The 19757-nt window shown below is 41.1% G+C and overlaps 5 protein-coding genes across 5 annotated transcripts; 2 read left to right on the top strand and 3 right to left on the bottom strand.

The window, feature by feature from the left end:
* The first annotated feature begins 1924 nt into the window (after window positions 1-1924).
* Window positions 1925-4008, top strand: BCR41DRAFT_182718 (ras related protein 1b). The gene is made up of 3 exons (XM_022019768.1): window positions 1925-2244; window positions 2708-2974; window positions 3604-4008. The coding sequence occupies exons 1-3, from the start codon at window positions 2188-2190 to the stop codon at window positions 3838-3840; spliced, it is 561 nt and encodes a 186-aa protein (XP_021884831.1). The 5' UTR covers window positions 1925-2187; the 3' UTR covers window positions 3841-4008.
* A 572-nt stretch (window positions 4009-4580) lies between these two features.
* Window positions 4581-5093, bottom strand: BCR41DRAFT_393102 (hypothetical protein; the record flags this gene model as incomplete). The annotated part of the gene is made up of 1 exon (XM_022028526.1): window positions 4581-5093. One exon carries the CDS (start codon window positions 5091-5093, stop codon window positions 4581-4583), a length of 513 nt encoding a protein of 170 aa, XP_021884830.1.
* A 2590-nt stretch (window positions 5094-7683) lies between these two features.
* On the bottom strand, window positions 7684-11617 carry BCR41DRAFT_347389 (hypothetical protein). The gene is made up of 11 exons (XM_022023086.1): window positions 11353-11617; window positions 10816-11091; window positions 10620-10698; window positions 10356-10519; window positions 9966-10259; window positions 9775-9869; window positions 9408-9680; window positions 8807-9317; window positions 8343-8687; window positions 7863-8246; window positions 7684-7746 (listed from the first exon to the last, which is right to left on the bottom strand). Exons 1-11 carry the CDS (start codon window positions 11506-11508, stop codon window positions 7690-7692), a joined length of 2634 nt encoding a protein of 877 aa, XP_021884829.1. The 5' UTR covers window positions 11509-11617; the 3' UTR covers window positions 7684-7689.
* Window positions 11618-12435: 818 nt separating this feature from the next.
* Window positions 12436-13227, top strand: BCR41DRAFT_300770 (F1 complex, delta/epsilon subunit of ATPase; the record flags this gene model as incomplete). The annotated part of the gene is made up of 4 exons (XM_022020591.1): window positions 12436-12537; window positions 12638-12788; window positions 12913-13001; window positions 13099-13227. The coding sequence occupies 4 exons, from the start codon at window positions 12436-12438 to the stop codon at window positions 13225-13227; spliced, it is 471 nt and encodes a 156-aa protein (XP_021884828.1).
* Window positions 13228-13974: 747 nt separating this feature from the next.
* On the bottom strand, window positions 13975-17757 carry BCR41DRAFT_300569 (CNH domain-domain-containing protein; the record flags this gene model as incomplete). The annotated part of the gene is made up of 10 exons (XM_022020575.1): window positions 13975-14097; window positions 14198-14346; window positions 14450-14684; window positions 14772-15199; window positions 15293-15848; window positions 15951-16217; window positions 16305-16598; window positions 16723-16938; window positions 17028-17366; window positions 17476-17757. The coding sequence occupies 10 exons, from the start codon at window positions 17755-17757 to the stop codon at window positions 13975-13977; spliced, it is 2889 nt and encodes a 962-aa protein (XP_021884827.1).
* Window positions 17758-19757: the final 2000 nt, after the last annotated feature.

Here is a 19757-nt window from a genome sequence, read left to right as displayed (position 1 = left end):
CAAGCAGACATCTACAAAGCTATAGTGCTTTGAACCATGTATATTAATAAAATTGACCTCAAAGAAGGCATATGGCTATATAAATGACTCAACTTTTATGAGCTATAACGTTTTTTTGGCTTTTCCCAAAAAGAGCAATCGCTAAACCCCAATAAAAAGTAATAATAATAAAAAAAACGGCCTAGGTGCATGTGCAAGGCATTTCGGACAGAGAGACTCTCATAATTGCTTACATGTTTGTTAAAAAAAAACTTGTCCTGCATCGAGGGAGAGTCTGGCCCTAAATGCCCGCGCTGAGCAGAATAGATCTTGGGTTGCTCTGTACTTACTTCTTAATTTTTTCCCGGTTCCCGATCCTAAATCTTGATACGAAGACCTCCACTACCTTGAAAGAAAGAGAGAAAGGGGTGAAGGGCTATCGAAATATACCCCGCAAAAGCAATGCATGGCTTGCGCGCACGTCTTTTTTTTTTTTTTTTTTTTTTTTTTTGCATGAATCGTGTTCGACTGTTTTTTCAACCCCTGAGAATGTTCATGGAACGACACTTTTAATCAAGATAAACACACCAGAATGGGTGTGCCTTTTTAGCATGATGATTCTATTACAACAAAGAGGAAAACAATAGGCGCTGAACGTCCACAATGAACAATGACCACACCATGTCTCCATTAGTTTAATCATATCGTTATAAATAGTAATGTCCACTGATGCACAGAAATCCGCTGGTCTCATTTTTTTCTTCTTTTGAGCGGACTGTGCAATTACAAGGTTGCATTATGCAGGTTTGTTTTGGATAGTCTATTACAGGTTCAACGACTTTTTTTACTGATTCAGATAATGTAAGAAGATCAAAGAGAACCTGAACCGGATGGCTATAAGAGTCTATAATACATTTTTTTTTCTTTACTTCACTTCCTCCTTCCTATTGGTTATGGAACTTGGACGGGGATGGAGATGAATCTGAACCGGGGGTAAAATAAAACCTTATGCCCTAAAGCAGTGTTGACCGATGTAATAATGAGGCGAGTGATGTGTAAAAAACAGTTTGTTTTCGTTAATTCATCTTCAGTGCGTTGTAAAATGAATTTCTGTCTGACAGCTCTAATCACTCGAGATCAACACCGACATCTTTCAAGCCTGGTGATTTACACAGGCGATATCATTGGATCTAGATTCGGTAGTGAGAGAGATATGTCAATGTTGACCTTAGGAATGCATCTGGCAAAGTGCCTCGTCTTTACTCACATTTTCTGCCATTGATCCGTAAAGGATAGTAATAAGAGATAATGGTAAAGTGAGCGGACAAAAAAGGAAAGGACTTCTCCAACTTTGACTTTTATGAAATCTCTTGGTCAGGCTACACACCACAGCCATTGGTGGAAGAGGAAGGAGCCGTTATTATTATACTATTTTCCTTGATAGAGCCGTCAAATGAAGCATAATGTGGCAAAAAGGAACCGAGCTGTTGGCGGAACGGACAATCGATAGTTGGAATGGGCGAGTGCATGCCCATTTATCAAATGAGGGTGCTTGCTTGGGTGCGCACATGGCGTTTCTTTTCTTTTTTTTTTTTTTTTTTTTTTTTTTTTATATCCCTTGCTTCTTGCCCCCTTGTCCTTCCGTGTATTCTGTCCATGCAATGCTCACAATTGCTGCCTAAGTCTTTATTTTACTAGTTCACTCGTTCGTTCGTTTGCCTGCTTCGTTCGTGGATTCATTCTCTTGTAATGTAAACAAATGCACAGTGTATTTAAATAAAAAAAGAGTAATGTCCCTTGACCTTTATTTCTATCGGGTCCCCTTTCCTTCCTTTCTTTTCCTTTGATTTTCAATTCTTGTTACTTCTTCCTCTTTTCCCTTCTTTTTACTTTTATTGTTCTTATTTTTCTTACTCCTCAGTCAATCTCCTCTTATATTTTTTTATTTTTTTTTTTTATTTTTTATTTTTTTTGAAAAGAACCTTTTCCTCCCCTTCTTTAATCACTTGATAACCAGTGACCTCAATCCAAATCATTGTTCTCAACTCTCGAAAGGAATTCTGATCTAGCAAATCATTCAATTAAATCACACTTGATACTGTCCCTGTGTACCTTTTTTTTCCCTTACCGTTTCTATATTAAAGTCGATAATTTGATTTATTTGAGGTTGATTATTTTTTTTTTTTTAAAAAAAAAAGAAGGCCCTAAATGCGTGAATACAAGCTGGTTGTCCTCGGTTCCGGAGGCGTTGGAAAATCGGCATTGGTAAGATTTGAGGAATAAAAAAAAAAAAAAAAAAAAAAAAAAAACTCTTTACTAATGTATCTCCATATTTGCGATGATGCAGCAAACAAAACCGAAAATTAATGTCTCCTGTAGTTGAAGGATTCAAAATTTAAATTGTTTGATCTGTGGCGGGTTCTCAGGAAGCTTGAGGCGAAGTTCAAAAAAAAAAAAAAAAAAAAAAAAAAAGAAAATCCGCATACTGGTTGGTTACAGAGTGATACAAAAGAAGTTGCTAAAGAGTCAGATTTGTAATACCGCTGCCGAGTAGTATCAGATCATGTTAAGAGTATAGAATATGGAGTATGGATGTTCTTATTGTGAGTTACTCTGGACCGGCACTTCTAGACCAGCGATATGAATCGGTAGTCTGGAACAAGATAAGTGGCTAGTGCAATTCAGGAAACTAATCCTGCTTTTCTATCCTTGACTTCTTTACTTTCAGACAGTGCAGTTCGTACAATCCGTGTTTGTAGACCGGTATGACCCGACCATTGAAGATTCTTATCGGAAACAGGTCGAGGTGGATGGACACCAATGTATGCTCGAGATTCTGGACACTGCCGGCACGGAACAATTCACAGCAATGCGGGACCTCTACATGAAGAATGGACAAGGCTTTATTTTGGTCTTCTCTATCATTTTAGCATCGACCTTTGATGAGCTGGCAGACTTGCATCGACAGATCCTTCGGGTCAAGGACGTTGAAAATGTAAGTTTAAGAGGATGACAGCGCTAGAGTATGCTTGGTTAGTTGACTCCCCTCTCCTTCGATCCCTCAAATCAGCATTCAATATGCAGGACAGGTTTTCATCATTTCTTAGTGCTTCTCGTCCTTGGCACGCTTGATTGTCGCGTGCTTTTTTTTTTTTTTTTTTTTTTTTTTTTTGTTTCTCTACACATCTCATTTCGATTAAAAAAGAAAAAAAAAGAAAAAAGAAAAAAAAAAAAAAAAAAAAGACTCTATTGAAGACCTTCAAGTTGAAAGTAGGGAGTGGGGGTTATCTGTACATTGAGGAAACTAAATGCAACGGGAAGTAAGAGGCCTTGCATAGGGTGTCGGGCTGGAGAAAATGCATATCGTCCAGCATTTGAGCCATATATCGCCAGCTGATGCAGCTGGAAATTTCAGGGAGAGAGAAGGGAACAGACAGGGGCATTGCGGACACAAGAAGGAGGATTTCATTTTGAACGTCTCAGCCATGCAGTAAAAAAAAGGGTGATACAAATTCAAGACGACAACAACAATTACTGTTAGTCCCTTCCCCCCTTTTTTTCTTGGTCCTGCTATATCTTTCCCATCTCTAATCCTTTATTAATCTTTACTCATTGTCTTCATAGGTGCCAATCGTCCTTGTAGGAAACAAATGTGACCTGGAGGCTGATCGCAAGGTCGAAAGGTGGAGGGGTGAAGAATTATCAAAGAGCTGGGGATGCATACCATTCTATGAGACTTCAGCTCGAAACAGGATAAACGTAGATGAGGTGTTTTATGACCTCGTCCGAAGTATCAACAGCCAAAATCCAATGAAAGGGGACAAATCCAAGAAAGGATCGAAGAAATGCAAAATTCTTTGATGCTATTGTTCCAATCAACATCCCACAACCCCCAATCCTTTTTTTTCCTCTTTGACGAAATAATGAGAAGGCGTAACGGTGCGTCTGCATGACCAAGGACAACTTTGCACCTGAACATTTTTCTTCCCCCCACCTCCTTCCGCCTAGCCCATGCACTCGTTGTCATAGCTTTACATCTCAGACCTTATTTGTCTGGCGTGTTAGTGGCAATGAGCGGATACGAACGATAACATTAATGCAGATATACCCCGACGAACAAAAAAAACAAAAAAAAAAAAGAAAAAAAGAAGAATTGTACATTATTTTCTTTCAACGCACTTACTCATACGCATGACATGACACACAACACAACGCATAACGCACAACGCATAACGCACGTTCAACGCACACACACACATGCACACAATATTCAGTTATTATTTACGCCCGTTAAGTTCAAAAGTGATTTCTGTTTTTTATTTATTTTTATTTACTTATTTATTTATTTATTTTTGGTAATAAAAAATACATCACATTAAATGTCTATTTGCTATTTTAACGCGTCGAACGCTTCCTCTTTCGCATTTACACCTTTTCAGTGTGTGTTTTATTTTTTTTAAAGTCTTTCTTGAATCCTCCTAAAAGAAAATGGAAGGGGAAAAGCTTAATCTTATGCTTGGCGGGGCACGTGTGATTAGGTTGAACTTTGAAGCTCTCATTGTTTATCAAAATTCAAATTTTGAGATAATTTGATATAACGGTTACGGTTGCTTCAGAGATATTGGAGAGGCTGAAAATTGAATCCGTTGTAACTGTTGCTTCGAGACCAACACCAATTCATCACCATTTGTTCCTCTCTGGTTTGTCAAGTATGCTGTGATCGTATTATTCCCTTGGTGGACGCCTGCATTATTGATGACTTTATCATCATTGTTGTCGCCATTATTAACAATCCCACTAGAATGGTAAGTAACCCCATTACTGAATGGAATTGCTCTCGTGGCTAACGTCTCTTGAAGTTCTTGGATCTGTTTATCTTTAGCCTTCATACGGTGTCGGTGGCAACAGCATCCGACAAGGCAGCAAAGAACAAGAATAAGGAGAAATACGCCTCCACAGACCAGGAGAGCCGCTAAGATTATAGATGTGGTCGTCCTACCCTTCTCTGGATAGTAGTCTGGATAATATGGATGGTATGGAGAGCTCGTTGGGGCTGGGTTAATCAATGGTGGTGTATGAGATGTATGAAATAGTGGTGTTGTGTAGGACGACATGGCACCAAAGAAAAAAAAAAAAAAAAAAAAAAAAAGAAAGAAAGCTAAGACAGAGAAAGAGTCAAACTTCAATGGTGGCAAATAAGGTTCTTGGGATGTTCAAAGTTGCATACGTGGCAAACAAACTTTAATTTCTGATATCGGTGCTTCCATGCTTACTTTATTTTTTATTCTTATTTTTCCGATTTCAGCTGGGTAATAGACCTCTATAGTTTGATTATCCTGCGACAAAGGATGTGGCCACTGCAAGTGTTGTTATGGTCATTCGTGCAGTGTGCCCTTGCTTCGCAGTAGTATGTGATAGCACCAGAATCTCAACAGTCAGACTATAGACTTGGCCATCAGGTCTCTCTTGAAGGGACTATGGGACGATGCTGGTGCTAACAAAGCCGACTCCCCAGTATGGACCACGCTCTCAGGGGTTATATCGAGCCATGGGCCCAGGCGACCATCCAGCTCCATAGCTTAAGGTACTGGCCAAGTTGGCCTCTAATGGAAATGAGAGATATTAAAGGAGCTGATGAGAGGCTTGCTTCGTATCTGTTGCTTATATTATAGGGGCTTGAGAAGTTGGCTTTACTGGCAATGATAAACCGTGCTGTTGAGCATCGGACATGGCTCGATAGTCAGGATGCTAGAAACACAAAAATACAACCTTTTTTCTTTCTTTCTTTTTTTTTGTTTTTTTGCAGCATAGTTAGCTGCGACACCACCTTTGTAACCGCTTAGATTGCGGTTGGGACGTCCAGGGTATTTGCAAGTAACTGCTCGCCATAACGGAGCGCAATGACCTCTATGTAAGTTTCAACAAACTACATAAATATAATCACGATATCGTCCGAATCAAAAATGTAGAACCACACCATGAAGAATATCATTCTTTGATAACAATGAGTGCGATACATGTATGCTTCCGTTTTTCAATCAGAGATAACAGTAATAGGAACATTATTAGCACTAAAGAAATAGAAAAAAAAAAAGAAATAAGAAAAAATGGTGAAAGGCAGCACCTTGTTTAGATCAAAACAGCCAACTTTAATTGGGCACGGGCCTGGCGAAGCAGAGAGGCTTTTATCTCAATAGGGCTAATTTGTTCGTCTTACTTCACTAATTACAGTTCTGTATAGGTGTGAGTTACTGGCAATACTGGTGTCCTTCACTCACCTTCATACCGCCCCTTCTGTTCATCCTCATTGACCAAGAAATCCATCATTTTATAGTTAACGGACTATGTACTACAGCAGTGTAAAGAACTAAGATAGTTAGTTGATACTAAAAAGCGGATATATCGCTGAGTGAAAAAAAAAAAAAAAAAAAAAAAAAAAAGTAATGAATGTTTTCAAGGAAGAGGATTGCTTATTTAGAGCCACTTAAAAAAGGTTACCAGGTGGAGGTCAATAACCTTGGATAACCAGCTAATTGCACAAATCATTCTACCAAAAAACCCATTTTCGGCACTTGGCGATAAATGAAGCCGTTTTTTTTTTTTTTTTTTTTTTTTTTATGAAAGCCTACTAATTAAGAATTATTCTTTAGACCATTGCAGATCATTTCGTACGCGATCTGTTAATGCTCGTTTTTCAATCTGAAAAGCTACTTTTTTTTTAAAAAAAAAATTCCAAGGCGCGTAGAATTGGGAGTTCAGAAAACAATGAAGTCAAAGGAATATATTGACATTTGTGTATTAACTGTATGTTAACTAGGTCCTTCAAAACAAATAAAGGAAGATGGTGATCTCTAAGATAAGACAGACGGATGTACCTCAAGAAGAACTCGTGAAAGTGAATGAAAAATTGCCATTCGCCTATCCTGTCATGCAGCTCTATAAGAAGGTATGATTATTATTTTAAGAGAAGAGTAATACCTTGGGCTTGAAGTTTTCTATTGGTGCGCATAACCTTAATCTTTAGAACTCATCTTTTGCTAGTATTGATGCTATATGTTGGAACACAATATTACTTTTGTAGAATTGGTGAAGGGAGGATACCACAGACCGTTGAATAAAAAGATTCTTGGAAAGATGACAGGAAATATCCAGAAAAGTAGTGAAGCAGGCACTCTTCCTCCCCAGCTAAAAAACATTTCTTCGATTAATGAACGATGGTTTCCCAACGAGTCCTTGGAGATTAGCGCTACAAAATCTTATCCTAATGGTATAAGATACATTATAGATTGTTCAGGAACAGTCCTAGGCAAAAGCAAATCAGAAGATGTAAATGAATATTCACACTCTTTCTTCCAGTAGCAAACTACAGGGAGTATCCTTTATTACCATGCATCCTTGCTCTCATTCACCCACAAAACTTTCTCATATCGCTTATTCATCTTAAGTTATATCCACATGCTTACTTTAAGTCATTCAAGCCAAGAGCTACGCATTGTTACCCTACTTCCTTTGCGTGTATACCTTTATGATGCTCTGCTTGGCCAACCTTTCCGTTTTCTGTAATCCAAGCTTTTGAATTCGTCATTTTAAGATGCCCTTGTTAACTTATACAAATTTGTATATAAAGCTACACTCTGTATCGATTAATCGAATTCTATTTATTTACAAGGTCATCTATCTTTAATTTGTTTATGTTAATTAAATGGCCTTTCAGTATCTAGAGTCCTCATCATCAGCAGTATTGTCACCATACTCGAATATATTTAGCTAACGGCGATAAAAAGATGGAAGCAGGAAATCAGTTTATTTAGACAGTTTCTTTTCTTTTTCTTTTTCTTTTTTTTTCTTTTTTTATTTTTATTTTTATTTTTTACATCACTTACTCTTTCACGCTTGGCCAGCTCGGATGCTTCTTGGAGCTTGAGAACCAGTGGCTGGTTGCTAGGGTGACGAGTATAATGAGCCTTCGTAGAGACAGTAGCGAGACCGTCGCGCACCAGTTCGGCGTTTAAACTACGTTCAGGATCCTGGGAAATAGCAGGATCATATAGCGTAAGATGCATCACATTGTGTTCACGCTGCTCAACTACTCCCACTAGCGGACGCCCCTTGACCATTTCTGCAAAACGTCTGGCAGCTTCTTCACCATAGTCAGCTTTAAGTTCTGGGACCTTAATGAACGACAAGACAGCTTCGTGTGCTAGTTGAGGAAGACTATTGCACTGTGCGGGCAATGGGCAGATGCGACTCAAAGGAATAGTTTCCGACTATGAAGTAGATAAAGAGTTTAGAATAAAATGACTTGTACTATTTGCATATTAAAAGATTTCCCTGGTCTGTAAAGCAATTCACATTTGACTTACGTTGCCATAGTCTACATAAATGACCTCGACGTTCTTAGGATCAGTAATATTCCGCAAGATCTTGGCGCGATACCACTGATTGTCCTCTGTAAATTTGGCACTGACAATCTCATTAGTGCGCGGCTTCCAATTTGGAGGAGCAGTTGAGTTCTTAAGGTGGACACTGAGTTCGGACATCATCTTCTCGAGGCCATCAAGATGCTTATTAATGATCTGGACGTAGAAATGCCCTCCAGATTTAATCTCTGAAACTTCAACATCAAGATATTCCTTCTTGAGGGGCTTGGCATCATCAACAGCTTCCACCTCATCTACAACAGCATCAGGATCTTCGTTGGCCCATCGCTAATATCATTAAATGAAGTAACTGTTAATAATATGATAGTATCCAATATAATGCATGTCAGCGACATACAACGAACACAGTCTGTCAATTTTATATAGGTCTAGGTGAATGAACTCACGTTTTTACGCTCCTGCTTGGCTTTACGTTCTGCAGAGTAAAGCAAAGCGGAATGCTTACTTTGATCAGCACTGTAGCTATGTATCTCAGCCAAACCTTCTTCCAAGAGCAGAGCAGCCACATTCTCATTCTTGTTGATCCACATGGTCCCAATAAAGCCTCCAGTCTTATCAATCGAATCAACTTCAATTTCGACTTCGCGCTGTTGGCAGCGGCGGGACACAAATTCCAAGGCTTCAGCTCCGAATGGCTCAGATTTCTCACCAGGATTGCGAGCAGCGCGGGGGCAATGAATACCACCAAGGACGAACGTCAACTTGCAGCTCTCCTTAGAAATGATCAACTTGAATCGAGAACCATTGGCAACATATTCCACGATGGCTGAAGTGCGTCCCCCACGTTGGAAAAAGGGTAGGAACTGCTTAGCCTTGGTGGCGTTTTCTGAAGCATCAGACCATTTATATTTAGGTGGCTCTTTGGAAGAATGCTTGCCTTTGCCTTCCTCTTTAGCTCTAGCAGAAACATTTTAGTTAAGGAAGGGTGTTTAAAACATTTCATCCTTATTTCCACATAGAAAAAAATAAATAAAAACAATTAATTACTTCGCTTCTGCAACCAAAAGCTGATCATAGAATTGGGAACGATCATCTCTGGATTTGATAACATCAGCAAGTCCCCTCAGAACAAGCTGTTCTGCAATGTTTGTTCCTGCAACCTTGACGGTGGCGCACTCAGTAGCCTCAGGGAACTGGTCCGAAGGAGGTTTGACATAATCAATGGTGACATGAACGTGCTTCCCGATCAGCTTCTTACGGAGGAATTCCTTAGCTTCATAGTCAAAGGAAGCAATTTCCACTCCCTTTTGTTGGGGAAGTCTATAGACCATAATAGCGTGAACAAAAAGTCAGTCGATGATCATTCGGAAGAACGGCAGGATATGAGACTAGTCCCCAGAGCTATTGTTATTACCTTGTAGGCGCTTTAACGTTAGAGAGCCTAAGCTTGCGCTCCTGATTCTTAGCATTGCGTACTATGATAGTGTCTCCAGTCATGATTCTTAGAACCTAAACATTGAAACAACAAAAGTAATATGGTGAGTTTTTGTTCGTATGCACTTCCCCTATAGTAAACTGAAAAAAGGGTATTGAAGCTCAACTTACAGTGCCATCAAACTCATGATCCTGTCCTTTATCTTTGGTTACATGATCCTGCCATAGACGAAGTCTCGAGGCCTGGGCCTTACGCTCTGCCTCGCGGAGAGCTGCAGGTCCGCCTGTGACATGAGTAATGCTCCAGTCGGCAACCTTAGCAAGACCGTTGGACACTAGAGCTTCGGCAATATTTCCAGCAGGATGTTGAATCGTTCCAAAAAAGCTGTTGCCGTTGTGTCCAACCATTTCTAGTATAATACGTACTTCGCGCTGAAGAAGACGTGTTTCCACGAAGTGCTTGGCCTAGATATATAGTAAATTGATTCGAATTTAATTCATTGATCCATATCTCCCAGTCCATGGTCATACAGTGCCTTCTTTATAACTATACAACTATACCTCCACAGAAAATGGCTCGATAAGATCTTCAGCGTTGGCAACTCCTTGACGGATAATGGGCGCCTTGATGCCAGAAATCATAAGGGTGATATACTGATGCTCGCCATTAGGAAGCATCAGGCAGGCTCGAACAGTGGAACCATCACGGATGTTCTCAATAATAGCTGAATAAATGGGAAAGAGGTCATTGTTAAAAACATTAGTGCCTCAAAAAATAAGGTGATATGATAGATCAATGTTGGGATCGCACAGTGTACAACTAACCTGGCAATGCTTTCCCTTTGTATGTCTTGAGGAATTCTTCGGCATCACCGTCAAAACTGTAATGAGCCTTGCGAATACCCTAGAAAATCAAGGAGAATTTGGCCATCGAGCCATTGAGCTAATCAGTAAAAATAAAAAATGACACCGAAGCATTACACCATTAGTATAAAAAACTGTAAGGACATGCTTAACTTACAGATTCCTTGTCTGTCCAGATACCACGCTTCGCTGCCTCCGCTTCGGCCTTATAGGAGTACAATGCTTCCACATCTGCGTTCTCAGACTCTGATGGCTTGATTTCACGAATAGTAGCCCAGCCTTCGCGAACCAATGTGAAGGCAACATTTTCTTGATTTAAATAAATAGAGCCGTACTCGCGTCCAGTACTAGGAACCGTGTAATCTACTCTGAACATGACCTCCTTTCCGACTAGCAGTTTACGAAGGAAGTCACGAGCGGCAAACGCAAAAGGCTATAAAAGTTGTGTTGGCGCATAAGAGCAATTGATGAAGATCAGAATTTCAGCGTTATACAAAGTAGAATTAGAAGAGGTTGATGTCTAGCTTATCATCAAAAATGACAGCTCGTGTGATAGGGAGCAATTGTTCTCAAAAATTTGAAAAACAACTCCTGCGGTCATTCAAATGTTCCCATCTGATCAGATCAGGAGTGTAAAAAACAAGGTCCGAAAAAAAAGCTCGTGAGTATTTTTTTAAGACATGTTAAATTGTACCTCATCAGGGCGATCCTTGTTTCCAAGCTTAGGCGCCTGAATGTAGTTGAGACCAAGTGTACGAATGGCAGGAGGACCACTAGCACGAGGGCGTCCACTAAGGACGACCATATCAGCGGAAAGGACGGATTTAACTGTAGCTTTGCCAGACGACATTGTTGAGGGGAAGAAGAGGAAAGAAAGAACGGTTGGGGACGAAGAAAAGGAGATTGATGAAGAAGATTTCGATGAATTGTCGCGAAGACGACGTTTTCTACTAAGCTCCAGTCGTGTCGCGGTGATGAAGCGTGCTCTTATTGGTTGGATATTTGTACACTCCGTTGCACCAACCAAACTTTTTAGCCCCCACTTAAATCTTCTCAGGGCAGCAGAATATCACTCGTGTGTATATCAATTAGAGTATACATCACAGGCCGTGCGCACCTTGATAAAGGTATTCATCCATGTGCATATGTGGCAACTGACATGGGAACGCGTCTCCTAAAAAGCGAATGCCAATTGAAAGAGCACGATATAATAGCTAACAGACCCGTTCGAATCCACGAGTAAAACGCTATTCCTTTCCAAGGGCATGTGATCTAGTCACGTGGCTAATGCACTCGACAAGCCACTAAATACATTTCTAGCCCTTGTGTCTGAGACAAAGGAACAAGGGCGTTTCGAGTGTAATCTATTCTTCCTTCATCCATCACCCATATCATTTACACAATGAACTACCTTGCCCGTTCCATTCGTGCCATCCGCCCTGTGCGCATGGGTAATGATCATTCTTATTTATTATTCCGCTTTTTATTTAGTTTCTATCACTACACATCTATTCATCTTCTCAGTGTCACATTGCAATATGTCCTTGACAGAATAATATAAAGAAACCAACAAAACTTTTAGACTCACCATAATCAATCGGGATTTCACGCGATCTGACTGTTTGGCATCATTTACATTCACTTTTTTTTTTTTTTTTTTTTTTTTTCTTTCTTTTTTTTTTTTTTGACGTGGACGTGGACGTGGGATCACTTTTTACATTTACAAAAAGACATGCATAGCATGGTGATGCATGAATAATATTTATTTTCCTAAAGCATGCTGATCAACAAAAAACTCGTTTTAACTTCCATAGTTCGCACTTATGCTACTGAGGCTGCTGCTACTGGTCTCCGCTTGACCTTTGCTGTTCCCCATCAGGTATTATATATTATATATCCCCTTATAGATATTGTTATTGTGCTGTATGCTTTATATCAATGTATACTAACAGCATTTTTTCTTCCTTATCTTAAATTAGACAATCTATAAGGATACTTCGGTTGCTCAGGTTAACATTGCTGCTGTTTCTGGTGACATGGGTATCCTTGCCAGCCACGTTCCTTCTATTGAGCAGCTCCGTCCTGGAGTTGTTGAGGTTATTGAGAACGCTATCACCAAGAAATATTTTGGTAATTTGAATGCGTTCATCATTATATGATTGACAACATCCATTCAGAAATCACTTTTTTGTTGATGGAGCAAAGCGAGATCTGTCTGACAATATGTGTCTATATTATATATATTATACAAAAGTCTCCGGAGGTTTCGCTACCATGAACCCTGATTCTTCTCTCAACATCAATGCTATCGAGGCTTTCCCTGTCGAGGAGTTCAGCGCTGAAGTAATTTTTTTTTTTTTTTTTTTTTTTTTTTCAAGTTTGCCAGCTAAATGGCTTTATAACTAATTTTTTTTTTTTTTTTTTTTTTTTTTGTCGTTAGGCTGTTCGCCATAACTTGGCTGAAGCTCAGCGTCTTGCCAATTCCGGTGCCACTGAAGAGGAAAAAATCGCTGCAAAGATCGAAGTAGAAGTTCTGGAGTCCCTGCAGGCTGCCATCAATGCCAAGTAGAGCATGTACTCTTGATGATTAAACACAATGTAGTCAATACAATCAGCACTCCAATATCATTCTTCTCAATCATGTTCATGGGACAAAAATTAAAAATTAAAAAAGCGTGTCATTAAACAATGGACGCCTGTCACTCCTCTCTCAAAAACACTTCGGTACCATATTATTATATATATTTGGTGGTGTTGTTATAGGCGCCTAATGTTATTTTTTATACAAGTGCGCTTAAATGTACGTTGGCGGAGGTCGTTGCCCTTCGGTGTCATCCTTTAAGGGCAACGAGCTCGAAGATCCACCGCTATGTGCTGCTCCTGACCCGATATCTAATATCTCTTGAAAGCTTTGTGGACTATCTGGAGAATTGGATCCAAAATCAAATCCTTCGCCAAAGTCTAATGTCAATCGATTCACGGCTCTGTTAAGGCCGCTAGGGTGATGAGTGTAAGGGCCTTCCACTGGGCTGTAACTTCCACTCTCATCCTCATCTTCATCCAAAAGTGGTGGTTTCTCGTCCTCTGGGGTGTATACGTTCTCATCTTCCTCGATGATAGTGGCTGTAGGGTAACTTGGCAGGGCCTCCTCTTCGTCATCCTCTTTAGTAGAGTGACCCCAAAGTGTTGGGATCTCGGACTCTCTACAGAGCTGCGCAATTGTCTGGTATTCGCCATCCTCATCCGTCTGATAGGTTTTTTATTTGTTACATAAAAGAAAATATTAAAGATATGAAAATCAAGGCATGTTCGTAATTTACATTGTGCTGTAATATTTAAGTCTCAGACTTACCATCACGACATGGGTGCCTCCAACGACATTTGGCATGTGGTGAAGGCATCTGATATTGTTTCCAGGAATGATTTGAACAAGATCGCCCTATTCACGAAACCATTGTGATTGAGCCATGCAAATCGTTAGCAAATCAGTGATCAAGCGACCTTAAAAGAAAAAAAAGAAAAAAGAAAGAAAAACTCACTGTCTCGACATGTCGAATCTCAATAAATGCAGGATCAAAGGCAATGACATAAGGCAACTCGAGTGCGCAGAATGTTGGTACACCCTCCCAATGAATAATCCATCCATTTCGTGCACGACGACCTGTTTTATCAACGTAGAAAGCGAAATCTACGATTGCAAAGTATAAGAATAAATCCATAGCATTAGCTGAGGCAAAGTATAGAAAAAATAATCTTATCCAATTAGAATATATATAAAACAAATGCCATACCCTCATAACAAAGTAGGAACGTAAATGAGTCGCCTGTACCGATGCGATAGATTGCTAAAGGTTTCAAATTCTCATCTTTCTTGTGAACGAATTCAAGCGTTGGATCATTGTAGTCAAGTAGATCTTGTGTATTCAAATTGGAAAGATCAATCAGCTCGAAGCCCTTGCTACATCCGACGCAGAGGGTGTTTCGCAAAAAGTGAAGAGAGCTTGTCTCACGGGGGATATAGAAGTCCTAGTAAATATCAAATAGGAAAAGAAAGGTTAGTAAGCCGCGTCAGAATATATTTTTTAAATGCTTTTGTTATGGTGTCAATCTCACTTTGTGAAGCTTGAATAGCTCTGTGTTTCCACCACGAAGCATGGTACGTAGGCTAGGCTTGATCTTTTTGGACTCATCCTGATGAATCGGCTCCAAAGTCTTAATGGTCGAGCTCGGATCGAGAGCATTGATGGAATGTTTGACAATCCCTACAAGGGTTCGGTTCTGACACACTCCAGTTTTGAAAAAGCTTACTGAAGAACCAATCTTTTTGGCGCGTTTGTTGGGCGAGTTGGGATCTGCGTTATCCAAGGCTTCAAGTCCATAGGCAAGCAGTTGCTTTTCAGCTAAAACGAGCAATATGCGTTCGCCTTCAAGCACATCCACCTGCGAAACACGTTCACGTGTTATAGCTTTTACAAATTGTCCTTTTGGTTTGCCGACAAATACACCATTGTCTGTTCCAATGACGAGTCTCATTGCGCCCTCTAGATAATTATATTGTGCATATGTTTCAGTTCGAGTTCTAACATTATTTTTTAGTTATCCCTTACATATACAGTTTTTCGGTGATCACTTACTCTTTCCCACCGTTGCAGAGCAATTGACCTTATTGCTGGCCGAGAAGAACCTCTCAGAGACGGGCACAAGTTTCCAAGCATCGGCCTTATTCTTCAGAGCTTGAATCTGTTTTTGAATTTTCTCCATCCAATTTTTCCTACCTGCATGAGTCGTTGCATAGAGTGTGAAAGTACCTCCATGGCGCCCAATATGGGTAAAAACGATAGGATACCCTGATTTCGAATCAGAGGTGATCTTAGCGAGTGGCCCCGATGTTGGAGTGATTTTAGACACAACATTACTAGCTGAGGATGATTTATGCGGGATCAGCGAGGACGTTCGACGAGATGATTTTGTGACAGGTTCCTCCATTGTCGACAGTGTAAGCAGTTCCAGAGGGATAGGCCGTTTGTGGACTTTATACCCTTCGCCACCCTTGCCTTTCTTTTCCTTGGTCAAAAGGAGCACATGATCAAATGCAAATACATAAAGGTCTGCGTGCTCTGAGCTTGTTCCCTTCTTCTTTAAAGGTCCCTTCATGATTAATTGACGATCCTTCGCTAACAGGTTGAGTTCCTAAGAATGTTCAGAGCGTTTTTGCACACCAATGAAGCATTAGTATTATCATATTTTGTGCAAAAATAAAAAATAAAAATAAAAAGTATTGTAAAAGCTTACCATGGGCTCACTCTTCCATTGTAAACCCTTGTTAATCTGTCGCAAGCTGAAGGCATTCTCACATTTGCCAGATTCAAGATTAACCTTCTGTAAAAAGTCTTTGATGATGCTGATGACTTGGGGAATCGCTTTCTTGTCAGGATTGTCTTCAGGGGTATATTTCAGGACAGCTTCAAGTAACAAAGGATAGCGACCAAGACGAGTTGTTGGTTTTGTAAGATATCCATTCAATTCTAGCTTTCTCGATTCGGGTTTTCTTTCAGTTTCCTACATATTGAAACAGTTTGAGGAGGATTGTTAGATAATGACCAAATGAACTAATACCATCTCAGAATTTGGTTTCGAGTCTTATACCTCGACAAACTTGGCAAAGCTAGGATTTGTGTTCTTCTCGTGCTCAAATTCATATTTCGCCTCGATCTGGTTCGCTCCGTAAAGTACAAAAGGAGAGAAATTAACGACATGTTCCAAAAAGATATCGCCAACTTCGGGTATAACTGCGTATGCCTGTTGTCTCTTAAGGAGAGCTTCGCCTAGTTTGGAGTTGACAGCGTATACGTCATTTATATTGTAGAACACTCTGTCAATGAAAGCCTCTCTACGTGACTCTGGAAGAATATCTAAAGTTCGAATAGGTGTTATCCATTTCTATCATACAATAGGCGCCACCAATATATTACATAGTTCAAACATTGTGGATTTAGTATTTAGACATATTGATTAAATTCACATAGTCATACGTCTAATAAAAGGCAAAAATGACATGACCTACATTGTTAAGGTACTTGAGATCATTGATGAAGTCCTTCTCCGTGTAAATCAGTTCGTAGATAACCTCCTGACGTTTCTTTTCTTCATTAGAAAGGGCATCCGAAATTTCCTTTGGAACTGACGTGATCCACAAGCGCTGATCCTTCTTTTCCTTTGAAGAAGATCTACTCAAGGCTCTCTTCAAACCTCCATTGGGAGTCAGGTTCAGTCGCGATTGCTATAGCGAAAAAGAGAAGAAAAAGCACAGTCAATTCTGAGCCACTATGACACGATGTATTAATAGCATACCAATTGACAATCACATACTTGCTCTAAACGACGAGGGCACGCGATACTATAGCATAGTTTATCACGCGTACATGTAGGGGAATAGCAGTCTGTCAAGAGAGTGAATACTCCATTTACAGCATCGTCATCCACGGACTCTGATGCTGCATACGCTTGTCTATAATCTGGTGACTCTATCGATCGAATACGAGGTCCTCCTGTAATCAGCTTGTTACGGAACTGATAAAGTTCATTCACACTATCGCGCAGACGATGGACATATGTGACATCATGAAACAACTTCTGTGCATCTAAGGCGCGACCAAGGAGCAGTGCTAGATTCCTATCAGTCGTTTTAATGATGAACGCAATTTTGTCCTACAAAGAACCAGCCGGGTGTTAATGCTTGATTGCATATAAGCATACAGCAAGAAATACATGACGATAGCTACATGAAAATAAAGTATGATAGGAACCAAATACTTACCACTGCATCGCGTCCATCAAAGCAGTCTTTATATTCAATCGAATCTTTAATACGTGATGATGTGGTGATTCTTTGAACAAAAGCATTGGCGACACGAGAAAGAAGAGCGGGATAAACAATGGGTGGTTTTCTCACAGCAGGCGGGCCTAAAGCGTTGGAAGAAACAGAGCCCTGAAGGGCTGCTTGACGTGCAACCGGATCAAATGTAGGGGGGCTGTATGATGAAAAAGATTGCGAGCGTTCCCCTTGCAATCGAGAAATCTTGGGTTGAGTTGGAGGCATGCGTACGAATTCTGCACTTCGGCGAGAGGTTTCAGCTTGGGGTAAACTTGTAAGGAAGACGGGGGGATTGGCTATGGAAGGTAAGAAGTTAGCTTTGATGGGGTTACTGTGTGCAAAAAATGTCAAGTGTAAAATAGAAGAGTGAGAAAGCCGTTATTTACCTCCACGATTGACCATAGGAGGGTTAGATCCCTGTCTGGTACGACCAGGGGATGGTGTCCGCGCGCGCATTGAAAATGCATCTGCTCGGTTGGCTGGATATCCTTGTGCTGATTGAATTGATATCTGTGGGGCGCCGCCATTTGGAGTCGTCGGGCGTGGCGTTGATATGCTGTCGAAATCTGCATAATAGTCGGAATTTATAGAATGAGCAGAATATGTTGATGATTTCGATGCGGACCGTTGTCGATTGGGTGGAAATATGTCCATGCCAGAGTCGGGTTCGCGACCATACATGTTGGGCATTGTATAAAGCTGGCGGTTAGCGTATCCTGATTCTATACTTGTAGTAGAATCCATACTGATTCTTCCGCCATCTAGGCTCTCAGTAATTGAAAGTTTACGAAAAGGAACATTTGAAAGGTAATATCCATCGGAGGCGCCTGAAGTTCCACTGTGTGTTCGAGGAGAAGGCGAAAGGGGTGCATCAGAAAGTTGATGACGCACCAGCTGACGGTTAGGACTTGCTGAGAAAGGGTGTTGCTGCTGCTGCTGCTGCTGCTGCTGCTGCTGCTGCTGCTGATAGGGCGAGATGACACTGGTTGGATATGGTGAGCTGTTGTACCGAGATGCAACAGATGCTTGGCGGTCAAGCCCTTGTAACTCTCCTGGAGGGTAGTAAGTTGGTTGTATTTGGGTGGAAGTTGTTCGGCGATGATTGGGACCTGTGCCATTTTGACATATAGGCTCATTCCAAGTAGCTGGGGGGGGCCTAATGTTTGGATGATGGCCAGTTGGTCCATTACTACTGTACGGTCTACCTTCATGTTCCCAACCAGGCAAAGATTGCGTCGAGAAGCGATTGGAGATTGGATATGCGGATGCTGGTTGTTGTTGCTGTTGTTGTTGTTGTTGTTGTTGTTGTTGCACTAGTGGTCGCACTGGTCGAGGTCCCAAAATTCCTGGTCCCATTCCCTGTCCCACTCCTTGACCTGCAGCCGCTGCGCCTCCTGGTCCCATTGTCCCATCCTGTCGCACCGAGTATGGTGGGGGAGGAGGTCGCACAGGACCCCTTGCATAGTCAGCAGGATATCCTTGTGCATTGGCAGGTATGGGCCGAATGGGGGTTGAGCCATAGTAACTCAAGTTTCCTGATTGACCTGGGGCCCTGATAGATGGACCTATGGGACGAATAGCTCCACTAACAATTGGAGTGGAGGGTCTAGGAGGGCCAGCAGTGGAGAACCTCGGGGTGCCCGCAGTGGTTGTGTATGAGTCGGATTGTGGGTAGACTGTAGAGGATGATGCGGACTGGCCATGTTGAATAGGCGACGATATGACGGGCGGCCTTGTTGGCGGGGGTACAAACCCTTGTGAACTCTTTGCGCCGGGAGAGGAGGCAAGCTGTTGTGATGGTGGCATAGCGTAACCATGTTGTGACTGAAGGATGGGTTGATGAGAAGATGGAGTAGATCTCATGGGTTGAGCAGAATATAGTCCTTGATGTGGAGAAATACCAGCAGTCTGGACCGAGGGGGGACGATGTCTCGAGACGTATTGTGCACTTGTATAGCCGTGATTGGTACTGATACCTGCTGCATATCCCGCAGAGGCACCACCTGTTCCCGCGGATGCAGCCTGTGAAGACGGGTCCTGGGCCACAGTTGGGGCCAGGTTGTCAGCCATTATTCAAAGCAATCGGCAGATGACTTGTGAAATGAGTCGAAGGAAAGTAGGAAAAGTGGAGACAGAACGAAAGTATAAAGAAGTGAAAGGAGATGAGGGGGGGAGGTGTGAACGTGAGAGAGAAAGGCGAGATAGGCACACAAACTAATTGGAAG

The sequence above is a fragment of the Lobosporangium transversale genome (genome assembly GCF_002105155.1).
Source record: "Lobosporangium transversale strain NRRL 3116 chromosome Unknown BCR41scaffold_5, whole genome shotgun sequence".
Taxonomy (NCBI): Eukaryota; Fungi; Mortierellomycota; class Mortierellomycetes; order Mortierellales; family Mortierellaceae; genus Lobosporangium; species Lobosporangium transversale.
This window is presented reverse-complemented; position numbering and strand designations above follow the sequence as displayed.